The sequence below is a fragment of the Rhinatrema bivittatum genome, chromosome 1 (assembly GCF_901001135.1).
Source record: "Rhinatrema bivittatum chromosome 1, aRhiBiv1.1, whole genome shotgun sequence".
NCBI lineage: Eukaryota > Metazoa > Chordata > Amphibia > Gymnophiona > Rhinatrematidae > Rhinatrema > Rhinatrema bivittatum.
The window spans coordinates 594,211,598-594,231,934 of record NC_042615.1 but is presented as its reverse complement, the minus strand read 5'-3'; the positions used below and the strand labels follow the sequence as shown (position 1 = coordinate 594,231,934).

Genomic DNA, 20,337 nt, shown 5'->3' with positions numbered 1-20,337 from the left:
AACAGAAATGAAGGCAGTATAAGGACGATGGATAGTGTCAGATGGAAGAATGGGGAAGGAAGTGAAAGGAATGGGAGGAGAAGGAATGGAAGGCTTTGGAGAGAGCAAAATGGAAAGATAGGTGAGAGCGGAAAGATTTGAGAAAAAACCTTGGGAGGAGTGAGAAGAGATGGTAGTGAAGAGAAAAGAGAAATCGAGAAGAGAAAATTGGAGAGCATGAAGAAGAAAGAAAGAACTTGGGTCCTTGGTGATAGGTTAGAGGCTGTGGTAAGTAGTGGCACTATGGTATAAATCAGTCTCTTATTGCCCCCAGAGACGGATTTAGAGTTTTGCCACTCCTAGGCACTGTTGCTGCTGTTGCTCCCCGAACCGGTAAGGTCAGACGACAGGGAGCAGGAGGTCTAAGGCATAGCCCCATAGTTTGTGCGGCAGCTCAGGGATAGATTCTGTGGAGAAATTTGGAAAATTTGAAAGCACATTGACAAACATCGCCATCATTTATATTATATTATAAAAATGATATAATTTTCCAACTTTGTTTGTGACTGTATAATGTATTTTTTTAGTGGGTGAGGAAAAGGGATCTTAAGCTATTAGTGCAGGGTGAGATGTCAGGGATGGGCAGAAGAGAAGGAGAGAGTGAGAGGACCAGAGATGGAGAGAGGAAAGGAGGAGGTCTAGGAATGGGGTGAAGAGAAGGTGAAAGGACTGGGAAAAGGAGGGAGGAGTGTGAGAAAAAAAGAGGACTGGAGACGGGAGGGGTGGAGAGGTGGAAAAAGCTGGGGATGGGGAGGATAGGAGATAGGGAAGATTGAGAAAAGGTGCAAAATCAGGAATTTGGGATGAGCGAAAAGGAAGGAGAGGGAGGGAGATTCTGGATTTGAGAAAGGGGGAAAAGGGACTAGGATATGTTTTGGAGTTGGGTTTCAGGATCTGGAGAGATGGGAGAGGAAGGAAGGGAGGTTCCAGGATCTGTGGGATAGAATTAGAGATCAAAGGAAAGAGAACATGAATTGCAGTGGGAGATAAGGGGGTGGGGGAGGGGAGGTAGGTGACCCTACTGTGCTTTGGTTCTGCTCCCCCTTGCATCCCAGCTCTAACTTCTCAATCTGTCGCATATATACATATACACACACACACACACACACACACAAAACAACCAATCCCTCCTCTCTCACTCACACAGGCACTGCCCCTTCCCCAGCTGATCCATCCTCATCCATCAGTCTTATCCCCCAATAATTCCCATTCAGCTCCTTCTAACCTTACCAAAATGCTCTGTGTTCTCCAGATTCAGTTCCGTCCCATCCTGTTTCATGCACCGTGCCTGGGAAGGGAGGGGTTGGATCAGGAAGCAGAGGCCTATTCTCTGCTGAGTGAGATTCAGCACAGTTCAGCACAGCTGGAAAGCAGTAAATCTTCAACCAGACTGCTCCCCCCCCCCCCCCCCAAGGATTTCAGCCACCCTATTGACAAATTCAGGTCTGGTGGCCACCCTCGCTCTAGCTGCTCATGTGTAAAAGTTATTTATGTGCTCAATGGTAGGGCATTTCCGCAGAGAGCTTGTGAAAAATTAGAGGGAACATTGCTGGCCATACTGGTGAGTGGAGGCAGTAGAGCAGTGATGGTGAACCTTTGACATGACTCAAAGTTCTGAGTGACACGCCAGCGTCCACCAACACCTGACAAAATTATAGGACCCTGTAAGCTGTTGCGATTAACAGACCCCTTTTATCTGAATATCAATAAAAAATTTTAGAGGCCAAAAAGAATTTTTACTCTGAAAATAGGCAAATTGGTTATGCCCCAAGGCACTATTCCAACTACCCAAGAATCTCACGTGCACTTCAAAAGTCTTATCATCTCCTGCTGATGTGCCATCTGCAAAAGCTTTTCTGAGATTTTTTTTCTCTGAAAACTGAAAAACTTAATCTTGTCTTTGCTGATATTCCTTTATGGTGTAATGGTACTATTTCTCCACCTTGTCCGATCTGGACATCGTTCTCTGATGTCTCCCAGCTTGAAGTAGGTATGATTATTTCCTCAATGAACAATGTTTTTTGCCCTTCTAGTAATTGTTCAATTGCTCTTTTTAAGATTGCTAAAGATGCCATTACTCCTTCATTGACATTTTATGGTCAATAAAGCTCTTCAATCGGGTTATTTTCTCAACAGCCTAAAAAAAAGCAGTTGTAAGACCACTTTTGAAGAAACCTGGTTTAGATTCTTGGCCTATTTCTTCCCTGCCATTCATTTCTAAAGTTATTGAGAGTTCCATCTTATAACATCTGACAGAGTTTATAGAGGAAAAAGAAATAGTAGATCTTCATCAGTTTGGATTTAGGCGTTCTAGGAGTACCGAACTCCTTTTACTGTCCTTAATTGATACCATCAGAAGGGGCTTGGATGGCGGGCATCAGTTCCTGGTTGTCTCGTTAGATATCTCTTCAGCTTTCGATACCATTGATCATGACATTCTCCGGTACCGACTGCAAGAATGTGGTATCTCAGGGAATGTTCTGAACTGGTTCTCAGCATATCTTAGTAATCATTCACAACAGGTAAAACTTGGGAATGACCTCTCACAATGGTGCGTGCTAAAGGCTGGTGTTCCTCAGGATTCTGCCTTAGCAGCAGTATTATTTAACTCCAGTTACCAAACCACTAGCTAGTGTTTGTGACGGGTACAAAATGTATGCTGTCGATTTGCAGTTCTTTATTCCATTGCATCCCACTTGGAATGAAAACCCTGGAATATCTTCATATTTGTATATCTTCAATTAAACAATGGCTACATCAAAACAAATTGCCATTTAACATGTCTAAAACTGAAGTTTTACTGATTCAGAGACCATATTCAATTTTCCATCAGGAATCTATTTTGATGATGATTTAAGTTTTCCAATTAGTGCCCTGAATAAAAGCTTAGGGGTTTTGGTTGACTCTTCGCTCTCTTTTCAGCCTCAAATTAAAGCCATAATCAAATCTGGGTTCTTTAAGTTACGTGTGCTTGCAGGGTTAAGACATGTTGCATAACTGTGACTTTTGTACGATTGTTAAAGCATCTATTTTCCTTTCATTGACTACTGCAATGGTCTGTATCTGGGTATTTCTTTGAAATTGTTACATCCTTTGCAGCTTATGCTAAACTTTGCTGCACGGTTGATCACTGAGACTAAGCGGCATGAACATATCATCCTGGCGCTTAACAGTTTGCACTAGTTGTCATTGCATCAGCAAATTATTTATAAAATTGGGATGACAATATTCAAGCTAATTAATTCAAGCTCTTGCCCTTAGTCTAATGCTCTTCTAAAAGTACATGAACCATCTGGACAATTGAGATCCTCTCAACAGGGACTGCTTGATGTGCCCTCAGTCAGAGTTGCTCGCTCAAGTAACAAGAGAATCCGCCTTTTCGGTGGCAACACCTATTCTTTGGAATACTCTACTGATGCAACTCAAAATGTCTGAATGTATAAAGAAATTCCGACGCCTGCTGAAGAGAATTTTGCTAAAACAAGCATTTGGATAAGAGGAAGAGCATTGATATTGGTTCTCCTCTGAAATGCGTCCACTCTGGGTACTATGATTTTGTTTAGGTAGTGAATATGTTTTAATATGTTTTGTTTTATTTATATTTTACTTTTATGAATGTTTTATTTTGTACATTGCTTATGATGATAGTGATAAGCGATAAATACATTTTAATAAATTAATGAAATGAAATTAAATGAACAGATGCAGAGCAGAGCACATTATAACCAACATGAAAAAAATATTCAAATTCTGGTGTCACCTCAGCAAAAAGTATCCCTTCACTGCTATTTTGTGAAGTAACAAATTCCTGCAAAAAAAAGAGATGTCTAAAACCTTGCCATACAATACAGTAACAGCACTGACTCTTAGGACTCAAAAACAGTAACCTTATGAAAAAGCAGTAAAGCAAATACTACACCAGGCCCTAGAATGTTAATACATCACCTACTGGAGTAACAGAACAAGCTGGACTGCTACAGCGAAACTACATGCTAGCAGAAATACTGCACTTCAGTCACACACAGGCAAAACAGAGACCGACCCTCACCTAATATAGAAATAAGAGACTACAAATTAGAAACAGAAACAAGCACGCAAACAAAACCAAAATAGAAAGCCTCAGAAACTAGACTCTGTTCAGTGAAATACTGAAGAAAGAGCTAAATACAAAAATATAAGAAATGCACATTCCCACAGATGGCATATTGAAATTGCTAAAATCTCAAAATAATTTTTTTGTTTTACCTTTGTTGTCTGATCTTTGTATTTTTTTAATCAGTTGGTCCCATTTTTCCCTTGTCGCTCATTTCCTAATTCCTTTTCAGTCTCTCTTCTACTGTCTTCTTCCCTTCCTCCCTCACACACACACACACACACACACACACACACACACACACACGCTTTCTCTCATAGAGTCTCTCATACACATAGGCTGTCATTCTACATGCTCTATCATACATGCACACACAAGCTCTCACTCTCTCACCCCCCCTCCCAGGCTCCCATTCTTATACACATAGAGACGCACACCCAGGCTGTCATTCTTACCCACATACACACATTCAAACTCCCATTCTAATCCACACACACACACACACACATTCAGGCTCCCATTCTCACACACGCATGCAGGGCCTTTTTAATAGGCACAGCCAAAGTCCTTCTTCCGCACTGTGGGGATGGAATCTCGCAATGGCCTTGCTGCTCTGGCCCTCCTCTTCGCTGTCGTGGAGATGGGATCCAAGGACAGTGTTGCTCCAACAGGCCTCTTTTGGTTGGATGGACCTGAGCCCAAAGTGGGTGGTCTTTGGCCCACCCAGGCCTGCCCATGGCTACGCCCCGGGTAAATGTATGTCTGCATAATTGCTGTTTTCATCATGTTTGATTAATGTGCTGTATGAAATTGTTTTAATAATGAATCTGTTTTTTTGTATTTTGTTTATTTTATTCGTTTTTTAATTTTTGTAATTATTTGATGTTTTTTAATATTATAATGTTTATAATTTATAATGTTATAATTTTAAAACAATACTTCGCTGTAGTTTTACAATGTTACAATGTAAAGATAATATGGCCTGTTGTCACACTATCCCACAAGTTATCATGTAAACCGATGTGATACTCATGTTTGAATGTCGGCATATAAAAACAAATAAATAATAAATAAATAATATAATACATAGCACTAGACATGATGGAACTATATATTTTTGTAATGAATATGGAGAGATGTGTCTGTTTTGTTCAGGGGTGGAGGGTGGGGTTGACACACCAGCAGAGTCCAGTTAGGCATTATCTGAATTTTTGACACGCCGAGCCTAAAAGGTTCACCATCATTGCAGTAGAGCATAGTTGGAGGGCAAATGAGGAGATTAAGACAAGGAACATTGTGGCAGAAGAGTAGGAGGGGCATCAGCATGGATGTTAAGGTACATAAGAATAAGGGCTCAAAGAAGATGGAAAGCCAGGTGTTGAAGTAAGTAAGGAAGGAGGAGGTGGTCAATAGATGACAGATACCTGGAAAGATTGTGGGATTAAAAGGTTGATGGAGTGGGCCTAAAAAAGAATAAAATGAGTGAAATTAAGGCCAAATTTTCAAAGGCGTACAAGCGTAAAATACAGGGATTACGCGCGTGGTTGGGCCTTGCACGCACAGCGTGCATTTTAGAACAGGCCTGGCCATGCGCATAAACCCCAGTACACGCACAAGTGCTGGGCCCTGAAAAAGGGGTTGGTCGGGGGGGCGTGGCCTGGGTGGGGAGAGGCCGGCTGTCCCACTAGCCATTGTTCCGGGGAAGTGCTCTCTGGCAGCTGGCTGGCACTCATAACTTGCTTCTGCTCCAGAGGAGCAGTAAGTAATAAAATAAAAAATTTAGGAAAAGATAGGTTAGGTTTAGGGGGTGGGGAAGAGAGGGGAAGAGGGAGGAAGTGTAGGTAGGGGGGTAGGGAACTGGGGAAAGCCTGATTGCGTCGCCGCGCGTATTTTACGAAAATTTGCCCTTCTGCACGTGCCACCCGCACAGGCACGTGTGCACTGCTTTGAAAATCTACTCTTTAATGAGGAAGAAGTGAAGAGTAGCAGCACTACTACTGTCACTGCAGCCTCTTGAAGGCCTTATTTACTAAGACGGTAACTTTAAAACAAGCTCACGGGTGCCCATACATGCTTATATTGGTGTGCGAGTGGACATATGCTGGGATTTTAAACCATGCGCGCAGTTGTGCTCGTATGATTTAAAATGCACCTACTGCGCGTATGTGTTCTCCTAATTTTAAGCTGTTACTTGAGCAAACTTACTTCACATATCTTCCTTAGGACTTTTTTGGCTTTAACACGCACAGGTAAGCAGATTTTAAAACATGCTCGTGTGAAGGACATTCCCAGTTTTACCAATTAGTCCACCAGTTTGTCAGTCTATCTTGAGGTCCAGACCCTTTGGTTCTTCAGCCTGCGCTTCCCACAGTTGATCCGGACCCCTCACCCTGTCGTGTTAGACCTAAAAGTGATTTATGCAGACTTACACCTCATCAGTAGCAGCAGTATATGTGGCTAACCAGGGGTCACGATTTGATAACCAGGGGTCACGATTTGAGGCTCCAGGGAGGAAGATTCAGAACCAATGTCAGGAAGTATTTCTTCACGGAGAGGGTGGTGGATGCCTGGAATGCCCTTCCGGAGGAAGTAGTGAAGACCAGAACTGTGAAAGACTTCAAAGGGGCGTGGGATAAACACTGCGGATCCATAAAGTCAAGAGGCCGCCAATGAAGAGTGGGTGACTCGCCAGAATGATGGCTATTGACACAATACCCATATTAAATAAACATACACATGCTTACTGTGACTCCTACATCGCTCTAAGCTTCAACAGCAAGAGGTAATGGAAAAAAGGATTTGCACTCACAAAGAGGGGAGTAGCTGGCTTGTTACGGCGGTTACTACTACCCCAAACCAAATATGCCTGATACTTCACTTTCAATGCATATACAGCATAGCTCTCTGCTTCAATGACAGGGGAGGAGAATAACTGATACATCACACATCCAGCAGAGCTCTCTGCTTCAACAGCAGGGGAAAAACAAAAAAAACAAAAACAAAAAACTGATGCTTCACGCATATCCTGCATAGCTTCAACGACAGGGGTGAAGAAAAAAAGGATTCGCAATCACAAAGCGAGGAGTAGCTGGCTTGTTACGGCGGTTACTACCCCAAACCAAATGTGCCTGATACTTCACTTTCAATGCATATCCAGCATGGCTCTCTGCTTCAACGGCAGGGGAGAAGAAAAAAACTGATACTTCACGCATATCCAGCATAGCTCCCGGCTTCAACGGCAGGGGAGAAGATAAACAACCAATAAGGGCTGTATAACATAATCTGGGTAAAAACAAATAAGCATGGGTGTAGCTTGCTTATCGCGGCGGTTACTGCCCCTACTACCCCTAACTAATCAAGCTAGATATTTCACTTGGATGCAGCTCCATCACTGCTCTCTACATTAATGGTGGGGGTGGAAGGGGAATAGAACAAAGAGCTAAGAGAAACAGATAAGAATGAGAGAAAAAATGTGTGAGGCTTGCTGGGCAGACTGGATGGGCCATTCGGTCTTCTTCTGCCGTCATTTCTATGTTTCTATGTTTCTATGTTTCTATAACAAGTCGCCACTTGGGGCGGCTGCCATATTTTACGCACACAATTGTTGAGCCTGCCCTGGAACTCCCCTGACATGCCCTAGTACCATTCCATTTTTTGTACTCACACCTGCATATATTCGTGTGTAATTTCCAGCTTTTAAAATATGCGTTGCTTGCGCATGGCCCAGATATTCGTGTATTTGGGCCTTTTAATGTGAGTAACGCTTTTAAAATTCACTCCTAAGGCTTTTTTTTTTCCCCATTCTGTTTCTATGATGGAAAAAAGGGCCTAGAAAGTCAGGCTTTGAATGCAGTATATGGGAGACAAGATAGCCTCCATGGCAGAGAGCAGCAAATGAAACAAAATCCTTGGGAAAGCCTGGTTTCAGTCAGAGTCTGACTATGCAGGGAATGAGAGATAAAAAGGCCTTCAAAGTACGCAAGCTTGTTGGAAATAGAGAAGACAATCCATAGGGAATGTTGTGTTCATGGACCCTTGGGCTGAGGTGAGATTGACTCCACTTGGAGGGGGGAGTCCTGCAGATTCTCACTGTCAGCAGGTGGACCCAGGCGAAGCAAAGACCAGTCAAGAACTTTACCTCTACCAGCCCATGTTCCCCTCTAGTTGAGACTTTGGGGACAGGGCCGGCAGGACTTAGGTGGGTCTCTGTTAATGACGGAAGAGAAGATCTGATGTTGCTAGAGTCGAAGGCAGGCGGTGGTGAAGCATATTCAGGGACAGGCAGAGGACAGGTGTAGGTAGCAGTCAGATGTAACCAAAGTCCAAACAGAGGTCAAACCAGGTATCCATCCGAAGGAGAGGAAGAGGGATAGACAGGCTGAGGCGGGCAGGCAAGGGCTGGAACAAGTGGGCAACGAAGGATGGCACAGGCTGGAATGAGATTGGAGACAGGCTGGAATCAAGGCAGGAACAACTGGGAAACAACACGCACTACTTGGCAGTAGGTGGACCTGTTGCTGAGGCAAGTTGTGTCTGGAATGCTGCCCTCTTATAGGGCCGTGGAGCTGATGCCATCTTTAGGGGCTGAGGGTCCTTTCCTGCTGCCTTTTAAATGCTGGCAAGAAGTGCGCACAAGCGCCTAGGGAAGACACTGGGTATTACTGACAGCGGCGTCCTGCCGCATGGATGGCTGGCAGCATTCACTGTGCCGGGAGGTGTTATGGTGCGTTAGTGTTGTTGCCTTGCATCAGGTCGTGGTGTGGCCTGCCTGGACTTGGAGATGAGAGCAGCAGTTCACAGGGGCAGCCTGCAGACTGTCAACCTTAACAGAACATTAGAAAAGGAGAGAAGAAGGAGGGCTATAAGGATAAAATTGGAGGGGTAATGGTTCATGTACACAGATGGAATGAGATTTGATTCAAAGATCCAGAATTATAACTGATATTGCCAACTGAGAGGAGAAGGCAGAGGCGAAGAGTATGGAGAATAGAAGTGAAACTATGATGACAGTAATGAGGATGAAATGTCCTCAGGGAGAGTGCTGATGGCTGAATGAAAGGAAGAAAACTGAAGCTCAACGGCAGCGGACAAGGTAGAACAGAGAATGTAGACAAGGGGGCAATGGACTCAATCTTTGGAATGGTTTGCAATGGTGAATAAGATTGGGGAGGGATAGCATCAGGGAGAGGAAACATGGATGAGCTATAGGAAGCAAAAAAGAAGAAATGATGCTGTCCTTGAGCTAGCTGCAATGTCTTGTTGGATTGATCCTATGTAACTGGAATATGTTGTTTAATTGATCTGATGGCATGTACCATGAGACCCACTGAATGAAGGAGCACAGGATGGCAGAAGCCCAAGCCCCAGGAGGTCATGACATACTCAGATGTCCACAGCTGAGGCAGATGGGAGAAGTAGGCAGTAGGCAATCTCTGTGCCAACCTCCCCTAACATCACGTCTTAATGGTTCAAGGAATCCTCGTTAGCTTGAAGCTGCACTATCACCTCCTTTGAGATATATCCTCAGCTTTGCTCATTGGCTGGCAGGTGTCTTCCCTCTCCCCCCAAGAGTCAACTGTGCACAGGACCTACCAACCTTGATGAGTGAGGGGATGTGAACTTGGATTCCCCTTGCCATAGCATGTAGTGCTATTACCTGAGTCCAGATGGCCATTGTTAGCAGTTGTTTTGTTTTAAATTTAGTTTGGAAGTATTCAGTAGAATACCAAAACATTTTATTTTCACAGAAAACTTGTTTGTATAGCTTTTCTTCTGTTTTTTTTTTAATGGATGTTACTTTATACCTGCTCCTTTTGTTCCATTTCCTTTGGAATATAGCACAGTATGGAGAAGATATGGTTTTCTTTCAAACTTCTCTTGTTTTGTGTACACTGGATGGGTTTGAATTAACAGTCATTTAAGTCATATCCGTCACTATCGTGGATGCATCCTCTGACAATGGGGGTCTTTAGAAATGAAGCCTAGAATCTTAGTTTTCACTTGAACAATATATGAGCCAGATTTATGAAAGGATACATGCAGCCGGCTGTGAAATAAGACAGAAATGCATAGTTTTGGAGTGTATTTTAGTATGTCTGCCAAATGCATCAGGAAAATTGCAAAGCCTGAACTCAACTTGCTGACATTATTCTTGATTTTAAATGACATTGGAGACAAGAATATGAAACAGCTGTGCTGTGAAGATTATTTTTCCTTTTGGGAGCCCAACTTGTTTTTCACTGATTTCTCTCTTTGACAGCTCACTGTGGTGATAAATGTGTACATGGCCGTTGCATTGCACCAAACACCTGTCAGTGTGAACCTGGCTGGGGTGGGCCCGACTGCTCCAGTGGTAAGTCTTCACCTGCTCCTGTCTGTCTCCAACTAAATTGTCTTTCTAGACTGGTAATTATCTGGGACCGTAAATGTCCCTTATATTTCTTTCTTCTTTTGTTAAGTATGCTCATTTTGGCAGGAGAGTGAGAATTTGTAGCTCTGATTCTTTGTACATTTAACTGGTGCTAGCATAATGAATTTGCACTCTTTAAGTATAGCCATGCCAGTCTTGATGTGATGGACACACACAGATGATGATAAATACATTAGTGCCAATCTGCCAATGTTTTTTTCTTCTCAGTAGAATGGCAGTGCTTTTCTGAAAGCATACTTGGTGAGATCTGGAGACTTCGTGAGATTTATTGTTGACAAAATCACCCAAATATGTGTTATTCCAACTTTCAGGTCTAGGTTTGTTATTTTCGAGGCTGGATGAGCTTTGCCAGTGATTTATACTGGAATCTACTTACAGAGGCTAAACCTTGGTGATATCATAAATAAGGATATTGTTCTTAATTCTACATTGTCTGAAATTATTTATTTATTTATTTATTTATATATATATATATATATATATATATATATATATATATTTATTTATTTAATTTATTTAGACATTTTATATACTGTCTTTCCATTTAAAGATCACACAGTTTACAAAGTAATATTCATACCTATAAATCAGCAAATAATGGCAGGTTACAGAGGTAGTATTCATAAACAGGCATTAACATCTATCAAATTAAATATTCCAATACATATTAACTAAGGATATACGATGTGAAGTACAGAAAATTAATTAAAATAACAAATTTCACGTTAGTCAGTACGTTGAGCTTTTTAAAATCTCTCATTAAATTTGTTCCTCATGTTGTGGTGTGTATAGTTGTATTGATATGCCTATCATACCGGTGTTACTTGAATTAATGAGTTTGAATATTAAAGTTAATACTTTAAAATAGATTCGGGATTGTACTGGCAGCCAGTGCAGTGAAATCAGCGAGGGTGTAATGTGATCAAATTTCTTAGTTCCTAACAAAACTCTTACTGAGGCATTTTGTAGTACTTGTAATGGTTTTAAGAGACATGTGGGAAGACTGAGAAATATGGAGTTAACAGTAGTCTAGATTTGAGAAAATTGAGTTTGCAATACAGTTTTGAAGTCTTCGAAAGTTAATAAAGGTTTCAACCAATGTAATATACGCAACTTGGCGTAACCTGTATTGATCCAGTTTGTATTGTATCCAGTTTGACTTGGAATGTTCTATTAGATAGAAAGGAAGAGAACCATTTGAGAACAGATCCCAATGTTTCTCAACTGATGGTACAACAGAGTATGGTCCACAGTGTCAAAGGTGGCTGTTAAGTCGATTAGCACAAGAAAGTAAGATTCATCCGCATCAAATTCTCATAAAACAGAGTCTGTTAATGAGAGGAGTAGTGTCTCAGTTGAATGATGTTTCCTAAATCCAAATTGATTTGGGAAGAGAATATCTTGGTCTTCCAAGTGATTTACAAGTTGGGTTAATACTGTTTTTGGATATTGGATGATAGTTGTCCCAGTCATCGATTCTACCAGTTTTATTTTTAGGAAAGGACCAAGAAGGGAGCAAAATAAGCCAAAATACCATAGGACTTAATTATTTTCTGCAGGATGCCTTGTCACACAGAAGTCTCCATGGTTAATCTCCTCTATTGTGTTTTGCATGTGTGCTGAAATATACTGCCTTTGAATAGCTATTGGAGACTTTGTAATATTTCAACAGAAGTGAAAAAAAAAGAACTTTGAAGTTTGTGCTCAACTGGAATGGTGAAAGAGCCTTTGTTATACCTTGAAGTGCAAGATCCCCTGGGATTTTAACGTTTCCACATACCAATTGTGCAGCAGGCTTGACCAGCGTCTCACATCGGTTTATTGTACTTCAAGCAGGGATTAGCCAGGGCAAATGTATTTTTTTTTGCAGGCTTTGGCATGCTTCCAGTTTTCTGGCAGAGTGTGAAAGAGATGTTGCATTCATGCCAGTCTCCTGTTCTGACTCATAAACTGTAATTGGTTATCTATCTCTGTTTAAAAGGAAATAAGACTGTCATTGACCAACATTGGAGGTAGGCTGAGCAATGCAGGTTGGTGAGGTCTGATATGAGACATTTCCTCCTGGCCATTCAGTGCATCACATGGATCGGGACAGTCTTACAGGTTGGATCACGTAGCCACAGTACACAGAGGACTGCCAGCCATGCATTGTGTCGTGAAGTCCACTGACACATGCAGCCTGCAGGCTGTATTCTTTTAATTATGCAGTATCTGTATACTTGTATTGTCTATATAGATAAGGAATTCAGAAGGAGTTTTTTGGGGGGAGTCCTAGGAGTTGGAAACATTTTAGTAGTCAGGAACACTGGTGTAATGAAGCGGGTTATAAGTGCCTGAAAGCTTATCTGCATGATGCCTTCTACAGGTTGGTCTACATGGAATGTGTTTTGTTTTTTTTTATTCATCATGTTTAAACCATCACCAGGATAAAGCAGTGCTAGTGAGTCTCTGAATTAGATTTCCATCATTGGTTGTGTGGTACTGAGCAACAAATAACCTTCTATTGTATCTTCTATGAACTACTGGAAAAATAACCAAACCTTGCCGCTTTTTTCTTTATCATAAATGAAGGCAGGATAAAGAGATTGGTGTGGTGGGAACAAGCAACTAAGCATTGAAGTATGGGACTGATGTAATAAGCTGTGCTTTAAAATTGTGCACCGAAATTCAGCACACAGTTTCTTAACAAACATGCTAAAAATAATTTAATTCCTGATGCAGTAAACTAATGGTACACCGATGTCTCAAGAGTTGGAAAAAGCACATTTTGTGTCAGAGAGAGAGTGTGTGTGTGTGTGTGTCTGTGTGACTTTCTCTCCAACACAAACACACACACATACCCACTCTCTCAGCCACACACATTCTGCTGTTCATATGCTCACAGATGGGCCGATACAGTAAAAATCGTAGGAGAGCGGGCAAGTGCCCACTCTCTCGGCGCGCGCACAGGTCACTCTCCTGTGTGCGCGATACAGTAATTTAATTTATTTAAATTAGGGCCGGTGGTAAAAAGAGGCGCTAGGGGCACTAGCGCGTCCCTAGCGCCTCTTTTCGGACAGGAGCGGCGGCTGTCAGCGGGTTTGACAGCTGACGCTCAATTTTGCCGGCGTCGGTTCTCGAGCCCGCTGACAGTCATGCGTTCGGAAATCGGACGCCGGCAAAATTGAGCGTCTGGTTTTCAACCCGCGAGCCGCGGGCCTATTTCAAACTTTTTCCTTTTTTTTTTCCTTTTTTAAACTTTTGGGACCTCCGACTTAATATCGCCAAGATATTAAGTCGGAGGGTGCACAGAAAAGCAGTTTTTACTGCTTTTCTGTGCACTTCCCCAGTGCTGGCAGAAATTAACGCCTACCTTTGGGTAGGCGCTAATTTCTTAAAGAAAAATGTGCGGCTTGGCTGCACATTTTACTTAGTGAATCACGTGGGAATACCTCATAGCGCCCGCAACATGCATTTGCATGTTGCGGGCGCTATTAGGTTCAGGGGGGTTGGATGCGCATTTTTGACGCGCTATTACCCCTTACTGAACAAGGGGTAAAGCTAGCGCGTCGAAAACGCACGTCCAATCATGGGTTAACAGTGCGCGCCATCGGCGCGCACTGTACTGTATCGGCCTGAGAGTGAGTGCCCCGACCCCAGCAGTGCAGCAGCATTATCCTTCCAACATGAACCTCTCGCCGAATGTTATCTGATCCTTCCTCCCTCGTCCCCCCCCCGCCCACCTCTCACCCTATCTTCCTTTCGTGCTTACTCATCTCTACTTCCCCCCCTTTCCCTCTGCTCCTAATGTAATTCCACTTATTATTTGTCAAATAGTATTATATTATGCCATTCTCAATCTCTATTAAACTTTGTGTAAATATCCTTTTCCCTCCCATTCACCTAAGCAGCACCCCCTCCAGAAGTGCTTGCTCCTTGTAAATTATAGCCATCTTCCTACTCCTTGTAAATTATAGCCATATTTATTTAGTTGTTTTTGTTTCCTTAATACCACAGTTACTGTTCAATGTAAAGGCTTCGCCTAAAGTTATTAAGTTACTTGTAAACCGATGCGATGTGCAAACGGATGTCGGTATATAAAAGGTTTTAAATAAATAAATAAATAAATAAATATAACATTCTTGCTTGCTGCCAGCCATTCTCCAGCCCACTCCCTCCCATTCTCAGCATCCCCACTCTCTAGGAAACTTGCTTGTTCCACAGCCAGATACCCCTAACAGCCCAGCCACCTCAGACAGAAGCCTCACCAATACAGCACACCTCCTGGCTCACCTGTGACTTCTGTGACTGTAGCTTGCTTCCACTTCTCCACTGCCACCGCCACTTCAGAACATTCCTGTTGACTGTGGGCTATACAGAGTCTGCTGCTTTTATGGTTCCTCAGGCTCTGTTCTGCCTACCTACTCCAGGGGGAGGAACATAAGAACATGCCATACTAGGTCAGACCAAGGGTCCATCAAGCCCAGCATCCTGTTTCCAACAGTGGCCAATCCAGGCCATAATAACCTGGCAAATACCCAAAAACTAAGTCTATTCAATGCTACTGTTGCTAGTAATAGCAATGGCTATTCTCTAAGTGAACTTAATAGCAGGTAATGGACTTCTCCTCCAAGAACTTATCCAATCCTTTTTTAAACACAGCTATACTAACTGCACTAACCACATCCACTGGCAACAAATTCCAGAGTTTAATTGTGCATTGAGTGAAAAAGAACTTTCTCCGATTAGTTTTAAATGTGCCACATGCTAACTTCATGGAGTGCCCCCTAGTCATTCTATTATCCGAAAGAGTAAATAACTAATTCACATTAACACATTGACCTCTCATGATTTTAAACACCTCTATCATATCCCCCCTCAGCCGTCTCTTCTCCAAGCTGAAAAGTCCTAACCTCTTTAGTCTTTCCTCATAGGGGAGCTGTGCCATTCCCTTTATCATTTTGGTCACCCTTCTCTGTACCTTCTCCATTGCAACTATATCTTTTTTGAGATGCAGCGATCTGAGCTGTACACAGTATTCAAGTTGGAGTCTCACCATGGAGCGATACAGAGGCATTATGACATTTTCCATTTTATTCACCATTCCCTTTCTAATAATTCCCAACATTCTGTTTGCTTTTTTGACTGCCGCAGCACACTGAGCCGACAATTTCAATGTGTTATCCACTATGACGCCTAGATCTCTTTCTTGGTTGGTAGCTCCTAATATGGAACCTAACATTGTGTAAATATAGCATGGGTTATTTTTCCCTATATGCATCACCTTGCATAAATACCATAAGTGATCCATGCTGTTCCTCTTGGGCTTAAAAAAAAAGACAATAAGACCCTAGCAAATCCTAGGGAGAGCCACTGACCTAAATCAGGATAGCTCCAGATAGAATTCTGCTTTCCCACATGGAGTCAGTGCAGCCAGGGCTGGTGCAAGGGTATTAGGTGCCAAAGGCAAACCTTATAGCCTCGCTTCTCCATGGCCTGTCTCCATATACAAAAATTATGCATTTATAATAACAGATTATATGTGAAAAATGACATTCAAAGTACAATTTTCTGAGGTAAAAATATCATTTACGACCAGATATGATGTAGAGGAATAGTCTAATGTTTAGAGTAGCAGGCTGTGAACTGGGAAAGTCAGGGTTCCAATCCCACTGATGTGCCTTGTGATCTTGGGCAAGTCACTTCACCCTCTATTGCAGGGGTCGGCAATTCCAGTCCTTGAGGGCCACAAACCTGTTGAGGTTTTAGGATATCCTAATGAATATGCATGACATAGATTTGCATACAACTGAGGCAGAGTGCATGCAAATCTCTCTCATGCATATTCATTAGGGATATCCTGAAAACCAGACTGGTTTGTGGCCCTCGAGGACCGGAACTGCCCACCCCTTCTCTACTGCCTCAGATGCAAACTTAGGGTCCTATTTGCTAAGCATTTTTCCCACAGACACAAAATAGGAGAAAACCTTTAGTAAACAGGCCCCTTATCGGGTCATTCATCAAAATGCATTAGGGCCTGAACATGCATTAAACTGCTCTAACGCATATAGGGGTAGATTTTCAAACCGCGCGAATTGGCGTACTTTTGCTGGCGCATCAGGCGCAAGCAAAAGTACGCGGGATATTAGTAGATACGCGCGTAGCCGCTAAAATCCTGGATCGGCGCGCACAAGGCTATCGATTCTGTATAGCCGGTGCGCGCCGAGCCGCGCAGCCTACCCCCGTTCCCTCCGAGGCCGCTCCGAAATCGGAGCGGCCTCGGAGGGAACTTTCTTTTGCCCTCCCCTCACCTTCCCCTCCCTTCCCCTACCTAACCCACCCGCCCGCCCCTGTCTAAACCCCCCCCCTTACCTTTGTCGGAGGATTTACACCTCCCAGAGGGAGACGTAAATCCCCGCGCGCCAGCGGGCCGCTAGCGTGCCGGGACGCGACCTGGGGGCGGGTACGGAGGGCGCGGACACGCCCCCGGCTGTAACCACGCCCCCGGGCCCGCCCTTAAACCGCTGCCGACACGCCCCCAAAACGCAGCGCCGACCGGGCCCGCCCCCGACATGCCCCCGACACGCCCCCTCGCCAAACCCCGGGACTTACGCGAGTCCCGGGGTCTGCGCGCGCCGGTAGGCCTATTGAACATAGGCGCACCGGCGCGCAGGGCCCTGCTCGCCTAAATCCGCCCGGATTTAGGCAGATTTAGGCGAGCAGGGCTCTGAAAATCCGCCCCAAAATAAATAATGCAACATACCTTAGTAAGTAAATTTTACATTTAATATTAGAGAGACTCATGATTGTCCCCACCTTCTCAGCATATTCCCTCAGCATGACTTAATGCCACCCGCTCTGTCCCTCTTCCTCATTTCCCCTCCCTCTGTTCTACTGCCTGCTCCTCCTTTCCCTCTCTCCTCACTGCTACCCGCTATCCTTTAGGGCCCCCACCTATGCCCTATTTAACTCTCAGGTTCTTAGTGATACCCTTTCGACGCCTTATTTCATGCAACGCCTTTCACCACTATTTTGCGTTTCTTTTATATTCGTTATTTGTCGACTTGTGACCTATTACCACTGTTTGCCGTTCTATTTATACTTGTTAATTATAATTGTTTTATATTTTTATTTACATTTGTTATTTATATTTGATGTTCTATTTATACCTGTTATCTATACTTGTTAATTGACGACTTGTTTTAATGTAATGCCATTACCGCGATTGTTCTGTTTCAATGGAAACCGATATGATTTGATATTTTTTTTCAAGAATGTCGGTATATAAAAACTCTAAATAAATAAATAAATAAATAAATATGCAAGTAGGAGCGTCTGCTAGCGTGGAATGTGGTATTTAATGTCTGAAATAACCACACCTTTTTTCTTTGCAAACCTTGTTCTTGTGTTACTGCTGCGATAATGTTTTTATTGCGTCAGGAGAGAGAGAGAGAGAGAGAGAGCGAGAACTTTAATAGGGTGAATAGGACTCTCTATATAAATAGCACTGTAGATGGGCACATTCAACTCAGGGTGGGTTTGGGGGCGGTGGCGTGATTTTTGGGCGGTGGTATTATATACACCGAGGAATTAACTGCAGTCTCTAGCTGAGACTTTATTGTACAAATCAACTCCTCTTGTTGTACCTTTCATTGATTCAAATGATAGAAATTCTTCAGTGATATCAAATTTGCAGTTAATTCCTCTGACTCTGTATGTAACCCCCCCCCCCCCCAAAACCCACCCTGAGTTGAGTGTGCCCATCTACAGTGCTCCTTATATATAGAGTCCTATTCACCCTATTAAAGTTCTCTTTTTCTCTCCCCACCAATGCGATAACGACTGTGGTTGTGCGATAACACAAATAATATGCGATAATGTACAGTGTGTTGTGATATTTGTCTGTGCGATGCAGTAAGTCTACAGTTTGCCTAACCATGCTCATTTTTTTTTTTTATCGTGGGTGCTATTTCTGCTATATTTATAGCATTTTGATGAATCTAGGGGTTAGATTGTAAACCTGCTGGGGACAGAGAAATACCTACTGTACCCAAATATAACTCACCTTGAGCTACCAATGAAAAGGTGTAAGCTAAATCCAAATATTTAATAAAAAAAAAACAACAAAAAAGATACTTGGAACCCATATAGCATTAGAACTATTGTAATGCATGTTGGGTGAGGGCTTGGCTGTCAGAAAGCCATGAGTAAACTGAATTATAATTACAAAATAGTAATCCTCCCATACCAAAACAGCACTAACTGCTGTCTCTCAAACAGTAACAAACCCACCCATGAAAAGGCAAAACAGCAAATATTACACCAGGTCGTAAAACACCAATATACCTTCTGTTAGGAAAAACAGAAGAAGTGAAGTTGCTATAGATCCCTACAGAAACTACACACTAGCAGAATACTTCACTTTGGTCACACATACAGAATACAGACAGACCCTCACCAAATACAGAATAAAAAGACCATAACGTATAAATAGAAACATGCAGACAAAAACTGAAATGGAAACCACAACAAGCCAGACTCTCTCTATATATAGAGAGATGTACGAACAGCACAGTACGCCTCACTCTGCATGTCAAACTGGCCCCAAAACCCAAAACCACCACCAAAACCTCACCTCAAGTTATTAGCTGGCCCTCCTATAGTGAAATAAATAGTGTACTACTATGAAGGCCTTATAAAGAGTATCTCTCTCTCTCTCTCTCTCCTTGACACCAGGAAAAAAAGGTGGTTCACAGACGACATAATTTTCAAAACATTAGGGACTACATTTTTAATAAAGTATGCAGCTGTGCATCTAAGTCTGGAGGTTATAAATCTATATGAGGTAGTGGTGGAAGGGGGACTACTGTTGAAAAGTAAAGATACAAGCTTCAATTAATGCAAAATGTGGCTCTATCAGTTCTGACTAGTATTTAGAGCCCATGTTAAACCAAAATGATGGAATTGAACTGGTTACCTATTTGCTTTTATGCCCATTTTAGAATACTGATGTTTGCCTTCAAGGCTTTGTGAGGGCATGCCCCCTTTTTGTTAAAATCCCTTCTGTCACCATGTACCAACTTATTTTTTACGTTTCAAATATTTTAATTAACATACATACAGCCAACACATTTACAGAGGCACGATTGGGTTCATTGGTTTATACATTCCAAAGCTGTTATGCTCAACCTTAGTTTTCTGCAACAAAACTTTTCTCCCCCACTTCCGCTCCCCTCCCCTCTGCAGCCCCCTTATGAAAGTCCTTCAAATAGTAATTGTCTCTTGGAACTGCATGCAATACTCAAGTCGAGGAATCATGTCCATAGTCTTTAAGGACTAGACTTTTAGCTGTGTGTGGTAAAGACTGCAAATAAGAATCCTAAATCTTCAAAAAGACTCTCTTCTTCATCTTCAAATCCGTTTTTTCTATATATTTCTCACTGACACATATGTGATGTATTTGATTTCTCAACTGAGTTATGTTTGGGAGTTCTTCCTCCAGCCAACATTGCAGGATAGCCTTTTTGGCCACCATGACAACTTTCTTGATCCATAATCTCACAAACGTCTGGCCTTTGGCCACCTCCTGTAGATTATCAAAAAGCAGCGCCTTCACCTGCATTGGCAATAACAGTAGCAACCTAATGCAGGCAGGTTTAGGGGTGCAGGGATTTGTCTGCTACAAGACACTGCCAGCTGACCTCCCACCTACTTGTGATCCTAAGTCAGGGAAAAGACAATGTGTATTCTCCTAATAAATAGATTTTTATTTATCAGATTTGGCAAGGCATAGCAT

The 20,337-nt window shown here is 42.6% G+C and overlaps 1 protein-coding gene across 3 annotated transcripts in view; it reads left to right on the top strand.

Moving 5' to 3' along the window:
• Window positions 1–20,337, top strand: part of MEGF10 (multiple EGF like domains 10) — a 419,721-nt gene that overhangs the window by 98,922 nt on the left and 300,462 nt on the right. For all 3 annotated transcript variants that reach the window (XM_029619232.1, XM_029619240.1, XM_029619250.1), the window contains one exon: window positions 10,392–10,484. In XM_029619232.1, coding sequence (XP_029475092.1) covers window positions 10,392–10,484 — 93 coding nt within the window. The remainder of the gene's footprint in view (window positions 1–10,391; window positions 10,485–20,337) is intronic.